The 20,708-nt window shown below is 60.2% G+C and overlaps 1 protein-coding gene across 1 annotated transcript; it reads right to left on the minus strand.

Moving 5' to 3' along the window:
- Window positions 1-524: 524 nt before the first annotated feature.
- LOC149851894 (maestro heat-like repeat-containing protein family member 2B) lies at window positions 525-20,702 on the minus strand. The gene is made up of 38 exons (XM_090030257.1): window positions 20,171-20,702; window positions 19,572-19,723; window positions 18,950-19,093; window positions 18,734-18,826; window positions 18,220-18,289; window positions 17,977-18,090; window positions 17,489-17,562; window positions 16,907-17,026; window positions 16,160-16,267; window positions 14,537-14,681; window positions 14,049-14,089; window positions 13,584-13,722; window positions 12,972-13,024; window positions 12,527-12,634; window positions 12,063-12,182; window positions 11,708-11,830; window positions 10,667-10,819; window positions 10,290-10,316; window positions 9,897-10,019; window positions 9,505-9,584; window positions 8,982-9,117; window positions 8,724-8,819; window positions 8,274-8,378; window positions 7,958-8,081; window positions 7,530-7,639; window positions 6,753-6,905; window positions 5,997-6,151; window positions 5,555-5,699; window positions 5,145-5,341; window positions 4,288-4,425; window positions 3,976-4,087; window positions 3,305-3,451; window positions 2,803-2,982; window positions 2,376-2,531; window positions 1,812-1,946; window positions 1,490-1,592; window positions 968-1,033; window positions 525-749 (listed from the first exon to the last, which is right to left on the minus strand). The coding sequence occupies exons 1-38, from the start codon at window positions 20,292-20,294 to the stop codon at window positions 568-570; spliced, it is 4,551 nt and encodes a 1,516-aa protein (XP_089886383.1). The 5' UTR covers window positions 20,295-20,702; the 3' UTR covers window positions 525-567.
- Between the last annotated feature and the right edge of the window lie 6 nt (window positions 20,703-20,708).

The following is a 20,708-nucleotide window of genomic DNA, read 5'->3' on the forward strand; positions in this document are numbered from 1 at the left end:
CACGTGCCCCCCAGGTTTGTGCACGGGGAAGAGACATGCTGCTGCTGTGGGCTGTACAGGACTTCAGTTGGATCACTCTTGTCAGGCCTGGTCTGTTAGACCACGTCACAAATAGAGTTAACTTTGGTCTCTAAATGGGCAACCTGATCAACCAAACTTCCTGAACTTCTGTAAAGTTCATACTTAGATCCCTAGTTAGGTCAATCTACGTGTAAGGTCCGCACCCGAGTGAACTAAGTTAGATCAGGTGGCCATTTTTAACCCAATTTAACCTCTCCAAACATCTGTAACTAGCCTGCGTGTCCAGGAGAGCCCCACCTCCTGGTTAACACGTGGTAACACTTAAGCCCTGAATTCAGCAGCAGTGCCCACCTCACTGCCCACACAACCCCACCAAATGCCAAGACGCCCCAACCAAGCAGACACACGCTCCCAAAGCTACAAGGCTTTGCCCCGCTCTCTCTGCCGTGTTCAAGGCACAAGCCACGACAGCCAGAGGAACCAAGAACAGGATTTATTTACAGAAATCGTGCGTGTGCACACACATGCACACGTAGGAGCTTCCTCTCAATTTGTTCGGGGCCTCAGGCACCCAAAGCCAAGGTTAGAAAATATCCGGGGCAGGGTACGCCCATGGTTTTCATTTGGAGGTTGTACCCTTCCCCAAGGGCTTTTAGCGATAGCCTCCAGGGCCTGGGTGGCCGTGACTTGGACTAGTGGTGAGGAGTCCTTCTCCAGAGACCTCAGACCTGGAAGGAGAGAGGAGACATTCATGAACGGACACTCCCAACTCGGGGCAGCACCAGCCACTCCTGCAAGCAGCGCCACAGGCAGGTCATCCCTGGGCAAGGGGCTCAGGAGAGATGTGGGGGTGGGCAGTGCACAATGTGGTCTCTCTGGGTCCTGCAGCCTCTCGGCTCCTTGTGGGCTCCACAAGGGAAGGGCAGGGGCTGGATTTCTGACTTACAGCCCTGCAGGTGGGCGATGTTCAGCCACCGGGTAGCCTCTGGGCTGCTGTACTCCAGCATGATGCCTAAACACACAACAGGGACAACACATCAGCCTCCGCCGGTCAGGGCGCAAGGAGAACTCGGCCCCAGGGCAGGTCTCTGGTTCCCCTGTACCGTGTTTGCCATGACAGGCGGTTATGACCAACACAGTCCTGCACGCTGCGGCCCAGGAGGCCCCTGCCCCATCCCATTTGCCTCCCCCATCAAGTGGCGCTAAGCAATCCTGAGCCGTGCCGGGTGCCCATGTGCCAGACACGTCTCCATCACTTGGGATGACTGAAGCACAGCCCAGGGCCCAAGCTGTGCTGTCTGGTTGACTCCCCCTCCACACCAGCCTTGCAACACTGGGAGCGTCATGCTTTCCCAATCCTTTCTGGGGAGCCTGAGGCACAGGCTGATTCACAGCCTGATCCTGCTCAGCAACAGCTTTACCATTCCTCACGGGGGGAAACAAAAGGGGACCAGGCATCCTCTCTCACCGGTAAAATTGATTGCTGCTGCCCTGATCTCTGGCCAGGAGCTCGTGTAGTACCTCCTGGTCGTATAGCACAGACCCTCGAGGAGTGCCGGTTTTTCTTTGACCTGGAGGGAACCGAGGACACGTGAGCTCCCTCTGGTGAGAAGACCTCTCGCACCACACGCTGGTCCAGATCAGGAGGAAACAGGAGCACCAAGCAGCAATCTGCCCCGTGGTCCTGGACCCGGGCCTTGCAGGTATTGGCACTGTGCCCCGGGTCCCTCCCTCCATCCCACAAAGAGCCCTGCCCTCCCTCACCCCCTGCCGCTCACAAACTCACTCACCAAGTGTCTGCAGAGGTCTCGCAGCAGGACGTTGATCCTCACCTGTCCTGAGCCCTGCACATAAAAAGCCAGGACTCCCTGCACCGTCCTGAGCCCCAGGTAAGGGCAGCAGAGGCCCACAGCTCTTCTGCACTCCTGAAAAACACGATCACACCAGCTCTGACCTCCCTGCTGACTGCTGAGCAGAGGCCAAGGCTTGCCTCTTGACCCAGGACTGGGCCCAGGCCGGAGCAGGAGGGCCTGGCCAGGAGGAGCCTGGCACTAGGCACACAGGAGTGGCAGTGGGCAAAGGGAGGACTTCTCCTGCCTCTCAGGTGGCACCTGCAGCTAACCCCCGTCTCCTGCTCACTAAAGCCATGCGGGGAGACTTCCTGCATGCACAGGGGTCGGATGTGCAACCTGCCCTGGACCGGGAGGCAGGCCTGAGCTCAAGGAGGTGCCTGCATGAAGCCGGCCCAGTGGGAAGGGGATGGCCACCACAGGATGCAGGAATGGCAGAGCTGCCCTGGGGCTGGACGGGGGAGTCCTGGGGGGGCTGAGGACATCAGTGTCACCGCTCCTTACCTTGGCCACCTCCTTGTTGGGGTCCTGCAGGTGCAGCAGCAGTGCGGCCCAGCTCTGCCTCACCTGGGTTTTATACCAGCTTCGCCATTGTTTCCGTACGCACCCCGCTAAGGTGCCGAACAGGGCAAATGAGGCTGTCCGCAGGGCATCATCCTTCTGTGGACAAGAAACCCCAGTGGGGTCACAACCACCCCTCTCTCTCATGGGCCTGGCACAGCTCCTGACAAGAGCCTTTGGTTTCCAGCCTGCCAGACGGTCTGCCAGCCTGCTCCTGCCCCACGTGGGCTGCCCGAGAGCCGGGGCGCTCAGCTGCAGCGTGGGGAACAGCAGGGGCAGGAAGACTGGAGCAAGGGGCAGGAAGCATCCCCCATGCCATGGCCCACAGCGAAGAGCACTCAAATGGGGATGGGGAGTGGTGCTCACTCACGTGCTCGAAAAAGGCCCTGACGTGTGTCCCCACAGCCAGAACGGCAGGCCCTGTACCGGTGCCCAGCTGGCTGAGGACCTTGGCCAGCGAGATCAGGCCCTCGGTCATCACCTCGTCTACAGTTGGCACAAAGGAGGCCTGGATCAGGGTGTCCAGGATGAGGGTCCGGTGGTTTTTCAGCTGCACAAACACAAGACGTGACACACTGAGCAGCGCCTGCGCTCCTCACCTCTGGGCTTCCCCATTATACCCAGAGCGTTCAGGACTTCATCTGACCAAGCAAGCCCCCGCGGCTACATTCCCGTCCGCCTGTGAGACGCAAGGCACCCACTTCTGCACCGAAAGTACACTTGTCACCCCAACGGTCTCTAGAGACACCACAAGGGGCGAGAGAGCAACACTGGATATATTTGGGGGGGGTGAACCCTTTCAGCCCTGCCTCGTTGTCCGGTCTCTACGGTCAAGCTCCGTTCCAGAGAGCGCAGAGGGATTTCGACCTCACCTGCGCAGGGGCACCACGTGCCACGTTGCCCAGGGCTCGGGCCGCCATCTGCCGAACGGCGTAATCGCGGTCCTTGGCTCGTTCCGCCAGCAGAAGGAGGGCTGGCGTCAGCAGGTCCTCGTCTTGGATGGACGGGTCGCTCGTAAGCTAAAAGAAACCAAAGCGTCCATGAGATCCAGCCCAGTCCCTGCCAAGAGCCCAGCCCTGCCGCAGAAAAGTCCCCCGTGCCGGAGCGGAAACCCCCAAAACCCCACGAGGAAGAGCCTCAGCACGTGGTGCTCTCCTGTGGGACGTGGGCATGCTTGTCTGCTTAGAGCCAGGGCAATCATCAAGACAGGGGCGTAGCGTGAGCGGGAGAGGTGGTGCCGATACGAGCAGATAGGGGCACTGCTTGGTTTAGAGCAGCGTCTTCCTGGGATGCTGGGTGCACACGGAGGATGCGCTCGTTAGGACCGAACTCAGAGCTGCTGGCTACAATGAGGGCTCGGTAAGGAAATCCCTCTCCTTGACATGTGGCAGAAGTGGTGATGCACGGACAAGGGCAGAAGAGAAAACACTCATTTGCCTCTCGTGATCCTCCCTCCTAGGAAGGGGCCGGGGCACTGGCCAGGGAAAGAGCGCAGCAAACAGCCACCTTTCCGTCACACTGCTCATTGTCTACGGGGCCTTACCTGGCTGAGGAAGGCTGTCCCTGTGAGCCTCAGCTTTGGTGACCCAGCCCTCACCCATTCGAGGACCTCCCTTCTGAAACTGGGCGTTACCATGCCCGACGGCAGCAGAGCCCTGCAAGAGAAAAGCCCTGGTTGTGGGACCGGCGGGGCACTGCCAGCACTCAGTTGCTGGGAGGTGGCAACTCTCATCTCTTGGGGCACAAGCTCCCTGTCCCCAGCCCCACACGACCCTGCAGCTTCAGCACGGAAACTGCCCCCTCCACCGCTCTTCCCGCCGCCTCGGGCGCAGATGCAACGCAGCCTGCCTCTTACCTGGCCAGCTGGCACACCCCCTCGTGGTGTGTCTCTGGGCACTCGAGCAGAGGCCACGTTCCCTCTTTGCACAGGGATGCGGCCACACTTTCCCCTATGCCCTTGGCAATGGCGCAGGCCAGGGCCTCCATGGAAAGCCTGGGGAAAGAGACGGCCACGTTGACGGGCTGTAAGGAGATGCTGCAGCCGGAGCAGGACCAAAACTCCCTGTCCCTCGCGAGGGGCATTGCTTAGGCACTTACTGCGCACCCAGCCAAGTGCTGTGTGAGACCCGTGTCCCTGGCCCCCAAAGGCAGAAAAGGCCCTGCCTGCCCACAGCTTCAGCTGTAGGGATGACAAAGGTCTCCAAAAGGGTTGCTATTTCTGCTCTCCAAGCCTTCCCCATGGCTAAGGCAGACAGGTCGGATCAAACCGAGGCTGCCGTTGTTTCGCATGCCTTTGTCCCCTGGCAGGGACAGGGAGGGCTGGGCTTTGCACGCAGCCATGGGCAGCCACGTTTCTCTCCCTACAAGGACAAAGGCCACCTGTAGAGCACAGAAACGTGCAGCTGTCTGGTGCCTAGGTCCCGAGACCTGGGAGCACAGCGTGTGCTGGTCACTGATGGAGGTGGTGATGCCTGCACTCAGAGCCCCTGGCTGAATCTGCCTGGCCTGCCCCAGAGCGCAGACGGGAGGATCAAACAGGCCCCCTCCAGCCATAACATGTCAGACTCGGCCCTTGGCAGACAAGCCCCCGTGTCTTTCAGCTGCCAGGACTAAGACAGCGCAGCACAGCCCTTGGCAAGGAGACATCACCCTGCAGGCAGCAGGCCTGAAGTGAGGCCAAACCTGGGACAGCAGTCTGAGCCTGCCCCTTACCTGCAAGGGTTGCCCACTCCGTGGCCTTGGCCCTCCCTCAGCTGCGTGCTGCACAGGCTCCCGCTGGGCGCTGGCATTTTTTGGCCCACGGTGCGGCTCACTTGCTCCACAAGAGCACACAGCGTGGCTGGGAGCATGTCCGCCAGCACTTGGCCAGACGGTAGGGTGCTGATTATTTCCAAGGCAGCACACGTTGCCTGAAGGGAGAGAGAGGACCAGAGTCAGCCTGGGGAAGACATCTGGAAATCCATAACTCCAAGCCCAAAGGTCTCTTTCTCGCATTCAGGAGAGCACAGGACAGCCCTGGGAGCACCTCCCTTAGCAATTGCCTCTCCTCCCAGTCACATCCCTTCCCAATCCATCTCTTCCCAGTCGCATCCGTGCACACCTGGGGCTGGGCTGTCACTTACTGCCAGCGGCCCAAATGCTGCGGTGTCCTCCGCTGAGCTGCTCTCCCTCTCAGCCCGATGATCCAGCTTGGCGAGGAGTAAGTGCAGCACGTGGAGGGAGAAGTCATCGCCTCCACTCAGAGCCCGCCACAGTTCAGAGGTGTCACTGCAATTGAATACAAATTACAGATGAGCTGCGGATACTCTGGGGTTGTCATGAAGCAACGGGGCATTGAAGCAAAGGCCAAGGGCGCTGCTGGGGCAGGACGGGGTTGGGTCGCAGAGATTCCTCTGCCAACGCCATTAGGCACAAGCCTGGCATTTCCTACACAAACCCACCAGGACATTGGCTCTCTGGAAGTCATCCCAAAGGATCTGCACCCGGCTTGACCCTCTACGGCCTTTTTCAGGCTGTGGGATCTGCGTGTGTCCCTCGGTACAAGAGGTGAGGAGTGGCAAGTACCTGTCCATGGGCAGAGGTCTACCAAGCAGGATGCTGGTGACTGCCTCCACGTGGAAGCCTGCAAGACTGGCCACAGCCTCCAGCAGGAAGCCCTTCATGCCCCCTTCCTGCATAGCGGGCATGCGGGTAATTATGGTGCCCAGGATGTCCGGCACCTGGAGGGAAAGTAAGAAGAACAAGGGCCCCTTGCTCACTCAGCCAGCACAAGACAAACCAATCCCTCCCACAGTTTGGAAAGATGCTGCCATCTTAGCTATCCCTTGCTTTAAGGGACTAGTGTCCAGACACTGCCACCTCAGGGAGATCCCTAGCAATGAGCACGTCCCTATGCCCCTGCTCGGGGTGAAAGTGGGTGCTGCTACCCGTGCGCCGACACCCACCAACCCACAAGCCTCAGCCCCTCGCGCACCCATGTGCACACACCTACAGCCAAATGGCATGTGCCACCTGGGACCGATTTCTGCCTGCCTTAACCAGCATGCTCGTGCAAGCACCCCAACCAATATCAATGGGTTGTGGGAGCTGATTTAAGAAGCTAATTGTGTCCTTTTGCCTGTGGGGGTGCTCAGATGAGGACCAACAAGCACCACCAACTTCACAACCCCTGATCCGCTCATACCCATCTCAGGCTAGGAAGGGAAATGGCCCTTGCTTCATGTCTTGGGATCAGCGGTAAGATCGCTGTTCCTTCCGCGTGAAAGCAGCATTTGAAAAGCATAAAGCTCATGCAGAAATCCTCCCCAGCTTCAACTGTACCTTCTCCAGCAGGGCCCCTCCATGCTCCTTGATGATGCTCAGGAGCCAATGTCCTCCTGCTGTGGCACATGTGGGGCTGGCACCCAGCATGCCATTCAATATTGTCTCCATGAAGTCGTGGGTCTGGCTCGATGGAAAATATTTTCCAAGGACCTGGAGACAAATTGAAAGAAGAGAAGCTGCACTGAAGTTCTTCTCCAGGGGAGAAAAATGGGGAAGACCTAAGAGCTGCTGAACAACGGGTCATGAGCAGATGCTCCATTAAGGGATCTAGCTCGTCGCTGGGAATGGCAGCTACCCCAGAGTTCAAGGTTGATATTAAAGAGTTGTGCTGTGCAGAAGCCTCTGCTCTGTGGCAGCATGGTGTACGTGCAAGACGCAAACCCTGTGCTTGAATGTTGCGTCCGCCTTCAATGGAGAAAGCCTCATTTGACAACACCGCATGGACACAGCCAAGCTGCGCCCCAGGATATGTCAAAGCAGGCACACGAGGCCACCGAGTCCTGGCTGCGGCTCTCATTCGGGTGCTGTACTGACAAAGGTTTCTTCTTGTGTGCAAGGACAGAAGTATCTACATAACTTTCTAATCTAGCTCTTACTCCTTCTTTCTACCAGGCACATGGGGAAACAGCAGCAGGCAGTGGATGAACAATAATCGTCCCCGATGCCTGCCCCATGTGCTCCAAAGGAGGAGGCAAACCGTGTGCGAGCAAAGGAGTGGACAGTGAAGGACGCCCGGTCCCCACAGCCCCCACACCAGCTTCTTGAGACACTCACCTTGGCCATGCGGGAGGATGCTGCAAGCACAGCCTCGGAGGTGGAGGCTTTCAGCTCCTCCTGGATACCCCTCAGCTCCTCCTCTGCTGCATCCCTGCCCACGGACTGATCTGGAGGAAAAATAAGGAGGAAAAAGGGCCGTAATGATGTCTGAAACAGAACCGCGGCTCCATGGAGGAATCACGTGCAATGCCATGGGCAGTGCGGTCCAAGGGTGACGTCTGAGGCCTGAGTGACTTCAGGAGGGTGGAGGTGCGGTGGGAGAGGCTGCTACAAGCCTTTCCCCACGCGACTCTTCTCCCCCAGGAGATCGTCCAAGGGCCAGTCACGGGGCTTTGGAGATCGCAGTGAATGGACAGAGGAGAGGAGCAGGCTTTCCAGAGGGAGAAAAGGGCAGAGTTCCTGGCACCTACTCCGAGTGCCCCCACCTTGTATGTGGAGGAGGCAGGCAACGCAGTCAGCAGCCCACAGCCGGGATGTGGCCAGCGAGGCGCAGGTGTAGGGCGCCAGCAGCCCCAGCAGGAACCCAGTTTTCCCGAAGGGCTCTTGCAGCTGAGAAAAAAGGAGAAAGAAATGAATGAAATGTGCCTGGGTCTGCCTAGACTGACTTTCAAGTTTCTGATCCTGGGAAGGTGAGAACAGGAGTGCATCCCTGTGGGACCCTGTCTGCTAGGGAAGGTGTCTGGGTCTCGGGGCAGGTTGCCACGAGGACACCAAGGCAAGAGAGAGGTGGCCCATACTTACTCTGCAGTAGACTGCCTCGCGACAGGCGGCAAGCAGCTGGGCGCTGCCCTGCAAGGCCCTCTCCCTCTCCCACTCCTTGCCAGCTGAAAGCCATGGCTCAAGAAGCTGTTGGCAGAGCAGACGACTGTCAGAGGTACCTTCAAAACAGCTCGGATGAACCATTTCAACCGCAGACATCACCATCGCCCCTGCCATGCCTCCAAGCAACCTGATCCTTTCACCATCTGGACACATCCCAGGGGGACCTTCATTGCCCTGAAGCCGGAGGACCCGTGCAGTGACCCTGGCACAACTCGGGGCAGCTACGAGGGGTGGCAATGGCATGCCGGCCCATACCCCCAAGGACACCTTGGGAGACTCCCCTCTCATTTGCCCTGCTGAAGGAAACCTTCCTCCCTGTCTCTTGGGCCCAAGGAAAGAGAGCTCTGCCTGCTCCCGCTGGCTACTCACGTGGAACATCTCCATGGCCCAGCTCTCAGTGGGGTCTTCTTCAAGGAGGCCCCTCATGAGCTCGCCCAAGGCCTGCATGGACAACTCGTGCAAGGACTGCAAGCGGGAGATACAAGAGGGACGCTCAGGGCCAGCTGAAGCGTGCTCACAAAACCCAGAACCATTTGGGGAGGCCGGGGGTGACTGGCAGGCCCAGGGCCGGCTGGAGATCATGCTGGTCCCAGCAGGCGAGGCCACAAGTCAGCTCTTTAGGTGCACCTGTATTTGCAACGAGTCCTGAGCTGTCTCCCCCGCCTGTCTCAGGAGCTGCACAGCTGGGAGAGGTACCAGGCACCTGAGGCAGTTTTCCAGCAGGTTTCTGTTTGCATCCCGGTTCAGGGAGGGTTTCACCTTGCTGGCAGAAGAAAGAGAGGAAGAAAAGCCCTCCGTCACACGGACCGCCAGCCCCAACGGAGAGTGGGTCTAGTGCTCAGGTATGATCTGAACCTGGAACCCGAAATCCAGATGCCCCTGGGCATGGCAGCTGACAAGCTCTTGCACTGCCCACCACTCCTACTTGTCCCACCACCACCACCTCCAGGTCTTTCAATCCAAATCCCCAAGCGGACCAAACACATGGAAACCCCCCTGCACCCCGCTGCAGGCAGGGCAGCCTGTGGCCTGAGCCCTGCATGAGTCTCTCAGCTCCACATCTGGCAGGAAGAGCAACACAGGGTTAAGCAAGGAGCTCATCTCCTAGCAGGGCATCCCAGCGCCGAGAGCCAGGGCAGGGATCACCTACCTCAGGTGCTTAATGGCAAGCATGGCCCTGAGGCGAACAGGAGAGGCCAGCGAGTCCATCGGTTCCTCTTTGATGAAGTCCTAAAAGGCATTAACAGAGATGTGACTCGGGCGAAAACGGATGTGGAAAGCAGCCTGCCCCCACAAACCCACCAGGCTGACCTGCCAGGATCCTGCTCAGGACAAGGCCCTCCAAGAGCAGCCCACAATGCGGGCGTGCCGAGGGAGCCGCGAGGGGTGCCAGCTCTCCGGGCCCCACGCAGACCTCTCACAGCACTCCAGGAATCCCGCCGCAGCCAGGAGACAGAAGAGCCGCTCCCGGGACAACCAGTCCCCAACCAGGTTCCCACCAGGTCCTTCGCAGTTTGGGCCCCCGGCCTCCTCCCCACTCACCAGCATGTACCCCAGCAGCTCCTCTTTGTAGGTGAACTGGAAGCTCTGGGAGCCGTCGGCGTCCTGGATGGCACGGCTGATCTCAGTGACTGCCCGGATGAGGGTCAGCTTTAAGTCCAGGTCCTGAATTTCATGGGGGAACGACAAAGACAAGGGATGAGGAGCGGAGAAGAACCAAGGTCTAGAAGGTAAAGATCAGGGATGAAAGGCAGCCTCCTTTGCATCCCTGAGAGATGTCTACAAGCCCCAGGAAGCCCCGGGCCCACACCCGTCTCAGACAAGGTGCATGGCAGCAGCAGGGCTCCCGCCTGGGGCAGGTCATCGTGCCTCAGTGACACGGGGAGTTAGGGGCTGGGAAGCGCATGAGCAGAGGTGGGGTCGTTGAACATTTACCTTATTGAGGATGGTGATGCCAAGCACCTGGGAAATGAAATGCAAAACTACCGTCAGCGCCTGGAACGGCCCCAGAGCGCAGCTCGCGGCCAGGTCCAACCAGCGGCCCGGCTGGTGAGAGCGGCGGAGCAGCGCAAGGGCATGAATGCGCAAGCCCCGCCAGAGCGGGACAGGTTGTCAGGAGTGTCTATCCCAGCACCCTCCATCTGTGGGTCCCTCCCGCTGCCCAGCGTCCCAGGAGGATGAACGTGGATGCTCCTCACAGGCAGGAGTTCAGGGGCATCAGACCATCAGAGCCATCCAGGCAGCCAGGTGCAGAGCAGACGTCAGACCCACGGCAGGCCTCTTCCCACCACGGTGCCCTCCCAGGCTCCTACCTGGCAGCTGCTCACGTAGTGCTGCAGGACCCTCCTGGTGATGTCACGCTCCACGCGGGGGAGCAGCTGTGTTTGGGGGGCCTGGACAGCAATTTGGCTGTAGGCCAGGATCAAGGCCCTGTGGGTCCTGCCTCTTCTCCCTTGCTGAAAGTCCTGCAGGGGTGACACGACACTCACACCGGGGCTTCTCATGGTCTCTGCCCCCCAGTAGGAATCACTGCTGACCAGGGAGTTGCCCCAGCAGCGATACCAGCTCTCCCTGCCAGCCCCAGGAGACCCACAGCTCTCACTGCACCATCCCCAGTGCTTTGTTTCAGATGCCCCCAGGCCTCATCATGTCCGTCCTGCACCCGGGTGACTCGGCAGAGAGAGCTGCGGTGCCACGCGGAGCCGTGGAGGTCGGGGCAGGGGCGGGCGAGAGTTGGTGACCGCTGGGACCTGGGGCAGCAGGCCTGTTGGTGGGGCGGGGGTGGGGGGGAGTACTGGGTCCCAGTCCCTGCTCCAGGGCCGCCTCGTGCATTTGGCCATAACGAGTCCCTGGGCACAATGCATTGGGAGGGCCCCTGCACGTCTCTGTGTGCGGAGGAGGTGGCCCTGCCTGCTGTGCTTGGTGCAGAAGCTGAGGCCCCGTTTCCCAGCAAACATGCAGGTGCCTTTAGACTCCCCAGCGCCTGCCCAGGGAGCTGCGAGTGCATGTGGGCCATGCACCTGGAGCTGGTACTTTCAGGCTGGGCAATAGGGCTCATGTCTCCTCTCCCGCAGCTAACTGAAAGGTGTGAAAACTGCACAATCTTTTGCTGTGGGTGAACAACAGATGTAGTTGCCTCCGGGCCCAAAAGGGGCTCTTTGAAAGCTGCCGCATGAAGCTGAGGCATAAGAAATGTGACTAGTGCAAACTGTGCTCCCCTGCGTCTCAGCAGACCTGTGCTGTGGAGCACGTGCCCTGGGAGAGGGTGGTACGGGGCAGAGGAGCCACTGCCAAGCTCTTCTTCTCCAGAGTTTCTTGGGGAGGAAGCCGAAGCAAGCCCCCAGCTCCATTACCTGCAGGAAGCTGACGATCCCAGACACCTGCACTTTCCTCATGGCAGCACCAAAGTCCTCCAGGGTGCTCAGGGTGAGGTCCAGGTGGCCCTTGGCTGAGAAAGCCAGGATGCTCACGACTTGCTGAAACCCAAGAAATGCATTGGCGAGTGAGTGTGACCTGCTGGCCGCCAGAGCCGAGCGTCCTCCCCATGTCCCCTGAGGCTACAACTGCGCATCCGACCTGGAGCCAGCGAGGGGGCTGTCCGAGGGAAAGGCCAAGGGAAAGCCATGGAGCAAACCAGCAACAGAGACGTGAGGACGCGGGGAGGAGTCAGGGAAACCTGGCCGTGTCTGGAGAGAACAGGGTCCTCACCTCTCTCTCAGAAGCGTCCGTGTAATCTGTGTCCTTCAGAAATTTCTGGAGCTGGGATTTCACGTAGGCAACCTCCTGACAAGAGGCCAGTGTGGTACCAAGTGCCTTATATAGGAAAGTCTGCAAGAAGGAGACCAACATCACCAAAGAGCGGGGAACACGGCACGCTGCTGGTCTGGACAAGAGCAGCCCAGAAACACCCCGTCCCCAGGAAGGACCAAGAGTCCAGCCCCAGCACCCAGCACCCGCCCCAGTCAGCGCAGGAACCGGCAACTAAAGGCAGAGGCAGCCCCTCTGAGCAGCTCCCTTTGGGGCAGTGAAGAGGGTAGGGGACCAAGGACCATGCCTTGGATCAAGAAAAGAGATTGGAAAAGCACAAACTCGGGAGAAAAAGTCTCTGCAGCCTTCCTGCCCCAGCACCACGAAACAGGTGCAGAAACCCAGGCATCGCCAGGAGCACACACCTTCTCCGGGGAGGAGCCGGCGTAGGCGGCCGTCTGCTGCTGCAGCTCCAGGATCAGCTCACTGCTCCAGGCACCGTCATCAATGGTGGTCAGTGTGCCGTTCAGGAACTGGGGGCAAAGGGATGGGTGCATGGGCTGAGGAGTCCTTGTCGTTGTCCTCCCCCTCGGCCGTGCCCTTTCTAACGCCCAAGAAGCCCCGAGCGAGGCCTAGTCCCCTTCCGTTTCTTGAGCTCAAAGACACTAGAGAAAGGCTGCATGACCCCAAATGACAACCCTGGATGTCAGGCCAAACTCAAGGAGACTGGCAAACCTTCCAAGTTGGACTCCTCCTGCCTTCTTGACACTCATCACCTCATTTCCCTGAGGTTTGAGGGAACGCCCCCTTCCCAGACAGCCCTACCCGGGTTGGCCGGCTGCCACAACAGCTCTGCGAGCTATCCCGTACCTTCAGCAGGAGGTGCTCCCACCGCACATTGTCCTGGGAGGTCTCAGCAGTTCCTGAAAGTGGGAGGCAAACAAGCAGGATGACACTGATGTCGGCACTCAAGAAGAGTCCCGGGTGCCTCCCTGGGCATCCGTTCTGTGCAAGCTCCTGCATCCGCAGCCTGGCACCTCCTGGGGCCCCAGAGTCACAGGCCTTGCACCACATGCTCAATGGGTCCAGCGCAAGGGCTCTAGCATGTATCATGCTGACGGGCCTGGGAGCTGCACACAGCCGGTCCCTGCAGACGTGGCCGGAAGAGGAATGGAGGGTGCTCAGCACCTCGCGGACATGCTCAGCACAGCTCAGGACAGGACTGGGATTCGCAGAAGGGCAAAGTGCCCAGCATTTGCACTGGTGCTCTGGTGGAGCCCTTCACGGGCAAACCCTCCCCTGGGTCCCATCAGCCTCAATGCTGTCTGGCCCCTGGGCCCCTGCGGCAAAGAGCAGAAGCTTTCAGGCACGTGGCGCTGCAGGGGCGGGGGCAACGGCACCACGGGGAGCTGCTGGCGGCGGCATCTTTCCCCCGCCCCTGCCATTCTGCAGAGATCGCCGCGCTCCAACAAAGGTCGTTACCTTCAATAGTCATGAGCAGGATGGGGATGCTGATCCTCCAGTGCTCCCCAACAGCAGGGTGGATCGTGCGGTGCAGAGCCCACAGTCCCCGCAGCGCACAATGCGCGCGGCTCCTGTCGCCCAGGGCCGAGGCGACCACCTGGCAGCGAGAGAGACGCAGGGGCTCAGCTCTGGAGCGGGGCTGCATGCCTTTCCTTAGCAGGGAAACTGGCCTCCAGCACACACGGCCACAGCCTTCAGCCATCAGACACAGGCCACGTGCTGTGCTTGGCCCCTCCACAGGCTGCGAGGCAGGGGCCGAGCCTGGCTGTGCTCTGCCAAGGGCAGGGAGCTCTGCCAACACGGGGCAGCTCTGCGTGCGGGAAGAGGCAGAGCGTGGTCCTCCAGCCAAGGCGACGGGCACGTGCCTCCCACCCCACTGCCCTTCCCCACCCCGCTGGCAGGAACCTTTCCAGGGCTACTCACCAGGAGTCGTGCCAGCAGCCCCTGGGCACTGGGTAGTTTGGCTGGAACGAGAAAGGCCATGGCCATGCGTGACTGCTTTGCAACAGGGTGATGCTGCTACAAGCCCGTCCATCCCCAATGTGCCCGCCCACGTATGCTCTGGGACCTGGGCACATCTGGCACTTCCCTGACACCTCCCGTGTCTGGATCGCGAGCAACTTGCCCAGGAAGCTTTCACCCCCAGCCCCTCTGTGAGGCAGGCGCTGCTCAGTCACCACTGGATGAGTGGGGAAGCTGAGGCAGAAAGGCCCTGGGAGTCCCCTATGGCACAGCATAAATGTGGGGTAGCCCAGGGTTTGGGGCACCCACACTGCCTGGCTCCCCCTCCCGGGTCGTAATGACCCAACTGCAAGTCCCGACGTTGGGCCTCGCATTATGGACACAAGAGGTCAAGTTCTTCCAAGAGGCCCTTGGCGCTGGTTCAGTCCACAGGCATCCGGATTGCAAACCTCCTTCGCTGGGGTGTGTGCGAGGCGCCTCTTCTCCCTCCCACTGCTGCTGCTCGGCCAGGTCCCCGAGGCATCGGCACAGCGGGCTCAGAGTGCAGCTGTACTGAGCCGGCACGATGTACTCCAGCAGCCGGGGCCATAAGACCTGGAGAGAAGAGCCAGACAGCTCCGACTCAGCTCCCACTTGTCCTGCACCCAGGAAATGCCTCGCTAACTCATGGCACTCTGGTGTAGCGACCAAAGACTGGAAGAAGGCCAATGTGGTGCCTATCTTCAAGAAAGGCAGGAAAGTGGATCCGGCTAACTATAAGCCCATCCTGAAGGATAGCCAGCACACATTTGTTGCGGCTAGGTCTTGCTTGACCAATCCCATTTCCTTCTATGACCAGGTGAGCTATCACCTGGAGAAGGGAGAAGAGATTGATGTCCTATATCTTGACTTCAAAGAAGCCTTTGATCTGGTATCCCATGGTCACCTCTTGGCGAAACTGGCCAGTTGTGGCCTTGGCTCCACCACGATCCGCTGGCTGGCTGGGGAATTGTCTCCGTGGTCAGACCCAGAGGGTAGGAATTGATGGAAGTCACTCATCGTGGTGCCCTGTGACCAGTGGGGTCCGCCAAGGCTCTGTCCTGGGACCCATATTGTTCAACATCTTCATTAATGATGTGAACATTGGAGGCAGGAGCGGACTGGCCAAGTTCGCCAATGACACCAAACGTTGGGGCAAAGCATCCACACCAGAAGACGGACGGGTGATCCAGGCTGACCTTGACAGGCTCAGCAAATGGGCGGACGAGAACCTGATGGTGTTTAACACCGAATAATGCAAGGTTCTCCACCTTGGGAGAAAAAACCTGCAGCATCCTTATAGGCTTGGCAGTGCTACGCTGGCTAGCACTATGGAAGAAAGAGACTCGGGCGCCATGATTGACCACAAGATGAACATAAGCCTGCGATGCGATGCTGCGGCTACTAGAGCGAGCAAAATGCTGGCTTGCATCCATAGATGCTTCTCAAGCCAATCCCGGCACATCATTCTCCCCTTGTACTCGGCCTTGGTGAGGCCGCAGCTGGAGTACTGCGTCCAGTTTTGGGCTCCACAATTCAAAAAGGATGTGGAGAGGCTTGAGAGAGTCCAGAGAAGGGCCACGCGTGTGATCAGAGATCAGGAAAACAGACCTTACGACGACAGGCCGAGAGCCACGGGGCTTTTTAGCCGGGAAAAGGGCAGGCTCAGGGGTGACCTAGTGGCCACCTGTAAGTTTATCGGGGTGACCACCAGGATCTGGGGGAACGTATGTTCACCAGAGCGCCCCAAGGGATGACGAGGTTGAACAGTCACAAACTCCTGCAAGACCGTTTCTGGCTGGACAGAAGGAAGAATTTCTTTACTGTCTGAGCCCCCAAGGTCTGGAACAGCCTGCCATGGGAGGTGGTTCAAGCACCTACACTGAACACCTTCAAGAGCAAATTGGATGCTTATCTTGCTGGGATGCTAGAATCCCTGCTGACTTCCTGCCCTTTGGGCTGGGGGCTGGACTCAATGATCTTCTGAGGTCCCTTCCAGCCCTAATGTCTATGAAATCTATGAAATAATGCCAGGGCACCAGCTGGTCACCTACTTGGCTCATGCCATGGACTGACACATCCACATTTTCCAGGATCTCTACACAGGTGGCTCGGATGCTGTGCTCCTCCTCAGCATCGGGACTGCAAAGGTTTTTGGACGTCTGCACAAGAGACAGAGAGAAAGCTCAGGAGTAGTGAAGAGATGCTGGCTGGACACTCAGTCTCCATCTCTTCTGCAGCCAGCTTGAGTTATGTCTTGACAACTGCCACGTCCTCCCTCCCTCGTCCTCCCCAGAAAACCCTTCACATGCAGCGCAGTGCACGCCGATGTGCAGGCGTCACCCCCCGCTCCGTCTGCCCCGGGGGCCCAGCCAGCTCAACCCTCCGCGTCCCCTCAACGTGACTCTGTCACTGGCGAGCTCGGTCCTGGGCGCCGAGACACGTCCTCGGGAGTCTGTCTTTACACGAGAGCATTTCTGGTCTCAAGGCCGTTTCCCAGACACAGCGTGTGGTCAGGGTTTCCCCTCACTCCTCAGGGCCTGAAGGGGGAAATCTCAGCCCCCCAGGAGATGCAGAGAGTCCAGGTCAGAGTCCGGTCTTGCCGACTCTGGGGAAAACCCGGCGTAGCTCCACTGCCATCAGCAGCGCTCCCTTACACCTGTCGCAGTGGCGCTGGTCTGGCCCTGGTTCAAGTGACTCTGCCTGGCTGCCCGGGGCGCCCCGTGCTCCTGCTCCAGCCAGTGCCAGGCCCCACCCTGCTCGGACATCAGCACCAAGTCTCCACCCTGCATTTCTCTTACCGTTTGGCTGCTAGACAAGCTGGCCTGCTTGACAATATAGGCCACCAGCTCCCAGGCCCACTCCCCCAGGCCCTGCACGTTGAGCAGCGTCCTGCTGAAATGGAGGACGGCCTTCTTCACCTGGGAGGGAGGAGAGGACAGGCGGGAATGAGGACCGCCCTTGTGCCCACGTGGTGGAGCGGGCCGGCCATGGCACGAACCCTCCCTCGGCCCTAGGACAGGGTGGCAGGGAGGCAGGAGGGTCCTCGGGCCTCCAATCTGACTTCTGGGGTTTATACAGAGGGGCCCATGTGCATAGGCCAGACAGCAATGTGTCCTCGACACTCGGTGGCCCCATGTTGGCTGTGGAGGGAAAGCAGATCCCCTCCCCACCCACCGGCAATGTGAGGGATAACACTTCCCCGGCCCCCGACTCTCCCCGGCCACGGACGCGGAGGGGCAGACTCCCTGCGCTGCCTGCCCTGAGCACGCTGGGAGGGAGGAAAGGTTTTCCCTACACGAGACCCAAGGGTCTGGGCTGGGAACATGGCGCCAGGTCCACGTGCCATCCCCGGCACAGCCACCGCTCACACGTCGCCTCACCTCGGTGCTCTCTTCGCCGAGCACGCCCCTCGCGGCCTGCACGATTTCACCTGTTTTCTCCCGCATCTCTGGCACTGGAAGGAGAAGGGCACGGTGAGGGCTTGTTGTGGGCGCTCACCTCCACAGCCAGAGGCACCCCGCTTTCCGAAGACCTGCTTGTGGCCACCCGCACGGCCCCTGTCTCTACTCTGCAACCGGGGAAGGTCTCTCGGGCCATAACAAGGGTTTCCTTAAACCTCTTGACTTGGGAGTGCGGCCAGGAAAGGTGTCCGAGCAGGATTTGGCCCCAGCACGCCTGCGCGACTCGGGGTGCTCCTGGCCCTCTGGGACCGAGCCGCAGAGGCCGGAGGTCTGGCTCTAGCTCTCCGCAGCCAGGGCTCCTGAGTGCCGCTAGAGCGGGGCGGGTTATTAGTCCTGGCCAGTCCTAACGCGGGGCCTGAAGGGTCGGCCGAGACGGCGGCCAAGACGTTTGCTCTGGCCATACTCACGGTCAGCAGCAAGGATGCCGCTGAAGATGGAGAGGGACGCCACACGGCTTGCCTCCTTGTCAGCCTGGAGCCAGGAGCCCACAAGGGAAACAAACTGGTCTGGGGAGAGACCGGCTGCAGGGGAGAAGGGCACAACCTCGGTGAGCTCAGCGCTCCTCGTTCCCGCTCCCCCGCCCAGGGTTGGGCCCGGGGCGGGGAGGTTGGAAGGAAACCCCCGTGGCACCTGGACTCTCTTCTCCTTACCGAGCAGACCGAGACAGTACAACACCTTGGCGTGGTTCTCTGGTCTCGGCACCTGCGCGTGATCACACACCTGTGGGAGGAAGGGAAGGGATGCTCCACAGTCCCATCTGGGTGCAGGGGAAAGCGTGGCATGGAGCCGCAAGTCCCACTTTCCATGGCTTGCACCAGAGTCTTCCTGAGCCCAAGGAGACATCACTGCCACCACAGCAAGAGCCAAGAGCGCAACGGTCCAGACCATAAAGCAGAGGGGATCCCTGCCTCCAAGTCCCTTTAGCAGCACGGCTGCTCTTGGCTGGACTCGTGCCACGGGGGGATCGTTCTGGGTCCGACTCGCATGGACCTGCCCTAGCAGTTGAACTGGCCTGAGGGGAGACTAGGAGGCCACAGCCTGTTTTCTTCTTCTCGGGCAAGCAGAGGGCACCAGCAGAGCGGGGCTTTGCACGGCCGTCAGCTGGGTCTATCTGGTTCCCTGCTGGGCCCCAGGATGAGCGGTACAGGACCGGCCTTCCCTTACCTGGTCGTGCAGGGCGAGGCAGATGTTCTCGAGTTGCCCATCAGGGAGCGGGACCCGAAAATCATAGGCCACCTCCAAGACCCGGCTCAGACTCTGCAACACAAGGTGACCGTCACAGGGAGGGTCAGCGAGGACAGCCAAGGACCTCTCCTCGCACCCACCCATACCCGCGCAGACAAGCATGGGCCAGGGCTGCTTTCCCAGGCAGTATCTCACCACGGTGACATGAAGGTTGTCGACCCCTGCCCCGTACTGCTGCAGGAGACAGGGGAGCCTCTCAAAAACAGTCTCGTGTTGCCCCTCGTGATGCAGAAAGAGACCCATAGCGGGTCCCAGGGCCTGGACCGCAGCCTGCTGCAGCTGCAGAGAGGGAAGGCAGGACTGAGTCCCTCGCACAGACTTGCTGGCAGGTTGCTCTGGATGAGCAAGAGGCGCAGCTTTCCTCCTTTCAGGACAGCAGCGCCCTCGGCTCATCGTTGCACCAGCCCTGTCTGCATGTCCCCACCCGCGGCAGCCGGGAGGGCTGTGCAACATGGCCCTGGGGCTGGCTCAAGGATCCCACCTGCGGATGTGCCCCGGTTCATGTGCAGAGGGACCAAACTCCTTGCTGCCACCCCCCGGGCACCAAAAGAGACACGCCTGGAAGGCCCTGCCCCTACCCCAGTGCTCGCTGCCACCCATTAGCGCACACACTGCGTGCTGCCTGCGGGCAAGCAGATTCTCACACGCGTGATATCGACCCCGCAGACGGGGTCTTCCCTGCCACAACTGCACAGACATGCACACACAGTGACGCGTGACAGTTGTGCTGCAGGTTTAGAAAGGCAGCAGCCCTCACCTCTGGGTCCTCGCTGCTCAGCCAGCTGCTGCTCATGACATTGAAAAAAGGGAGCACGTGGGAACAGTAGTTGGCCGCACGATAGATGGGGAACAGGACCTCGTCCCTGAGCCGAAACTTCATGTTGGCAGCGTGAGCAAAGCCTTGCACCACTGCAGAGGGGGGGAAAGACGAGGCGTTTGCAGGGCAACGTCGGAGCGAGAAGGTAGCAGCAGGACACGCAGGCCTGGCGGTCATGGCAATGGCCCGGCAGCCCCCGCGTGGCTCGGGGCAGATGGAGAAATTGGGACAGGTAGAGCAGGCACCAGGGACTCCAGCTAGGATTCAAGCCGCTCCATTTGCCCCTGGTCCAAGAGCTTCAGGGCCTGGGTGACGGCTCCCAGGAAATCCTCTGCGAGAGCCATAAAGGGCCCGATCCTGCTCACTGCTCAGCGCTTCCCAGCAGCCCGGGGAGGGGACCGCTCTCCGCGAGGGGTCGGATCAGGCCCAGGGGGTGCAGTGGAGGCCCCCTGACCAGTGTGACACCCTCCAGTGGGGCCCAGGCTGGGGTTAGGCCCTGGGGGGGCACTGGGGCACCTGCGGGAGGGGCTGGCACTCACCTCCACACATTGCCCGCTTCATCTGGCTGGTCTCCACCAGCCGCAGCACGTAGCGCAGTTTGCTGAGCGTCAGCACAAGAAAGGGCTCAGACCTCAGTGCTGCAGAAGGGACGGCAGGACACATTGTGCCGTTGGAGACGTCCCTGTCCACCTTCACCCCTCACACTCAGCACCGTGGCGTGGGCTGGGCTGGGCTGCCTGCTGTGGCATCCCCAGCCAGGCCGTGCCGGGTGAGCAGCACACGGGGCCTTTGAGGAGGTCCAAGAAACCCCACAGCGGCCCCCCCGGCATAGGGCAATCCCGCGTCTGCTGCCCCGGCCATGCCCAGATGCAGGAGAGGAGCAGAGGGTGGAGGGGCACGTTGGGAAATGGCAGGGCTCCTGCCCACCTGGTCTCCACTCCTTCCCATCCCGAATGCCCTTCCAGCTGTGACGGGAGTTAGTGCCGTCACCTGAGAGCCAGGAGCCAGACTCCTTGGGCCCCAAATCCAGCTCAGTTGTGGTGGCCCCATTGGGCAGAGGTGGTATTCGTCCCCTCC

The sequence above is a fragment of the Crocodylus siamensis genome, unplaced genomic scaffold, assembly GCF_052110815.1.
Source record: "Crocodylus siamensis isolate JL-2025a unplaced genomic scaffold, ASM5211081v1 HiC_scaffold_52, whole genome shotgun sequence".
NCBI lineage: Eukaryota > Metazoa > Chordata > Crocodylia > Crocodylidae > Crocodylus > Crocodylus siamensis.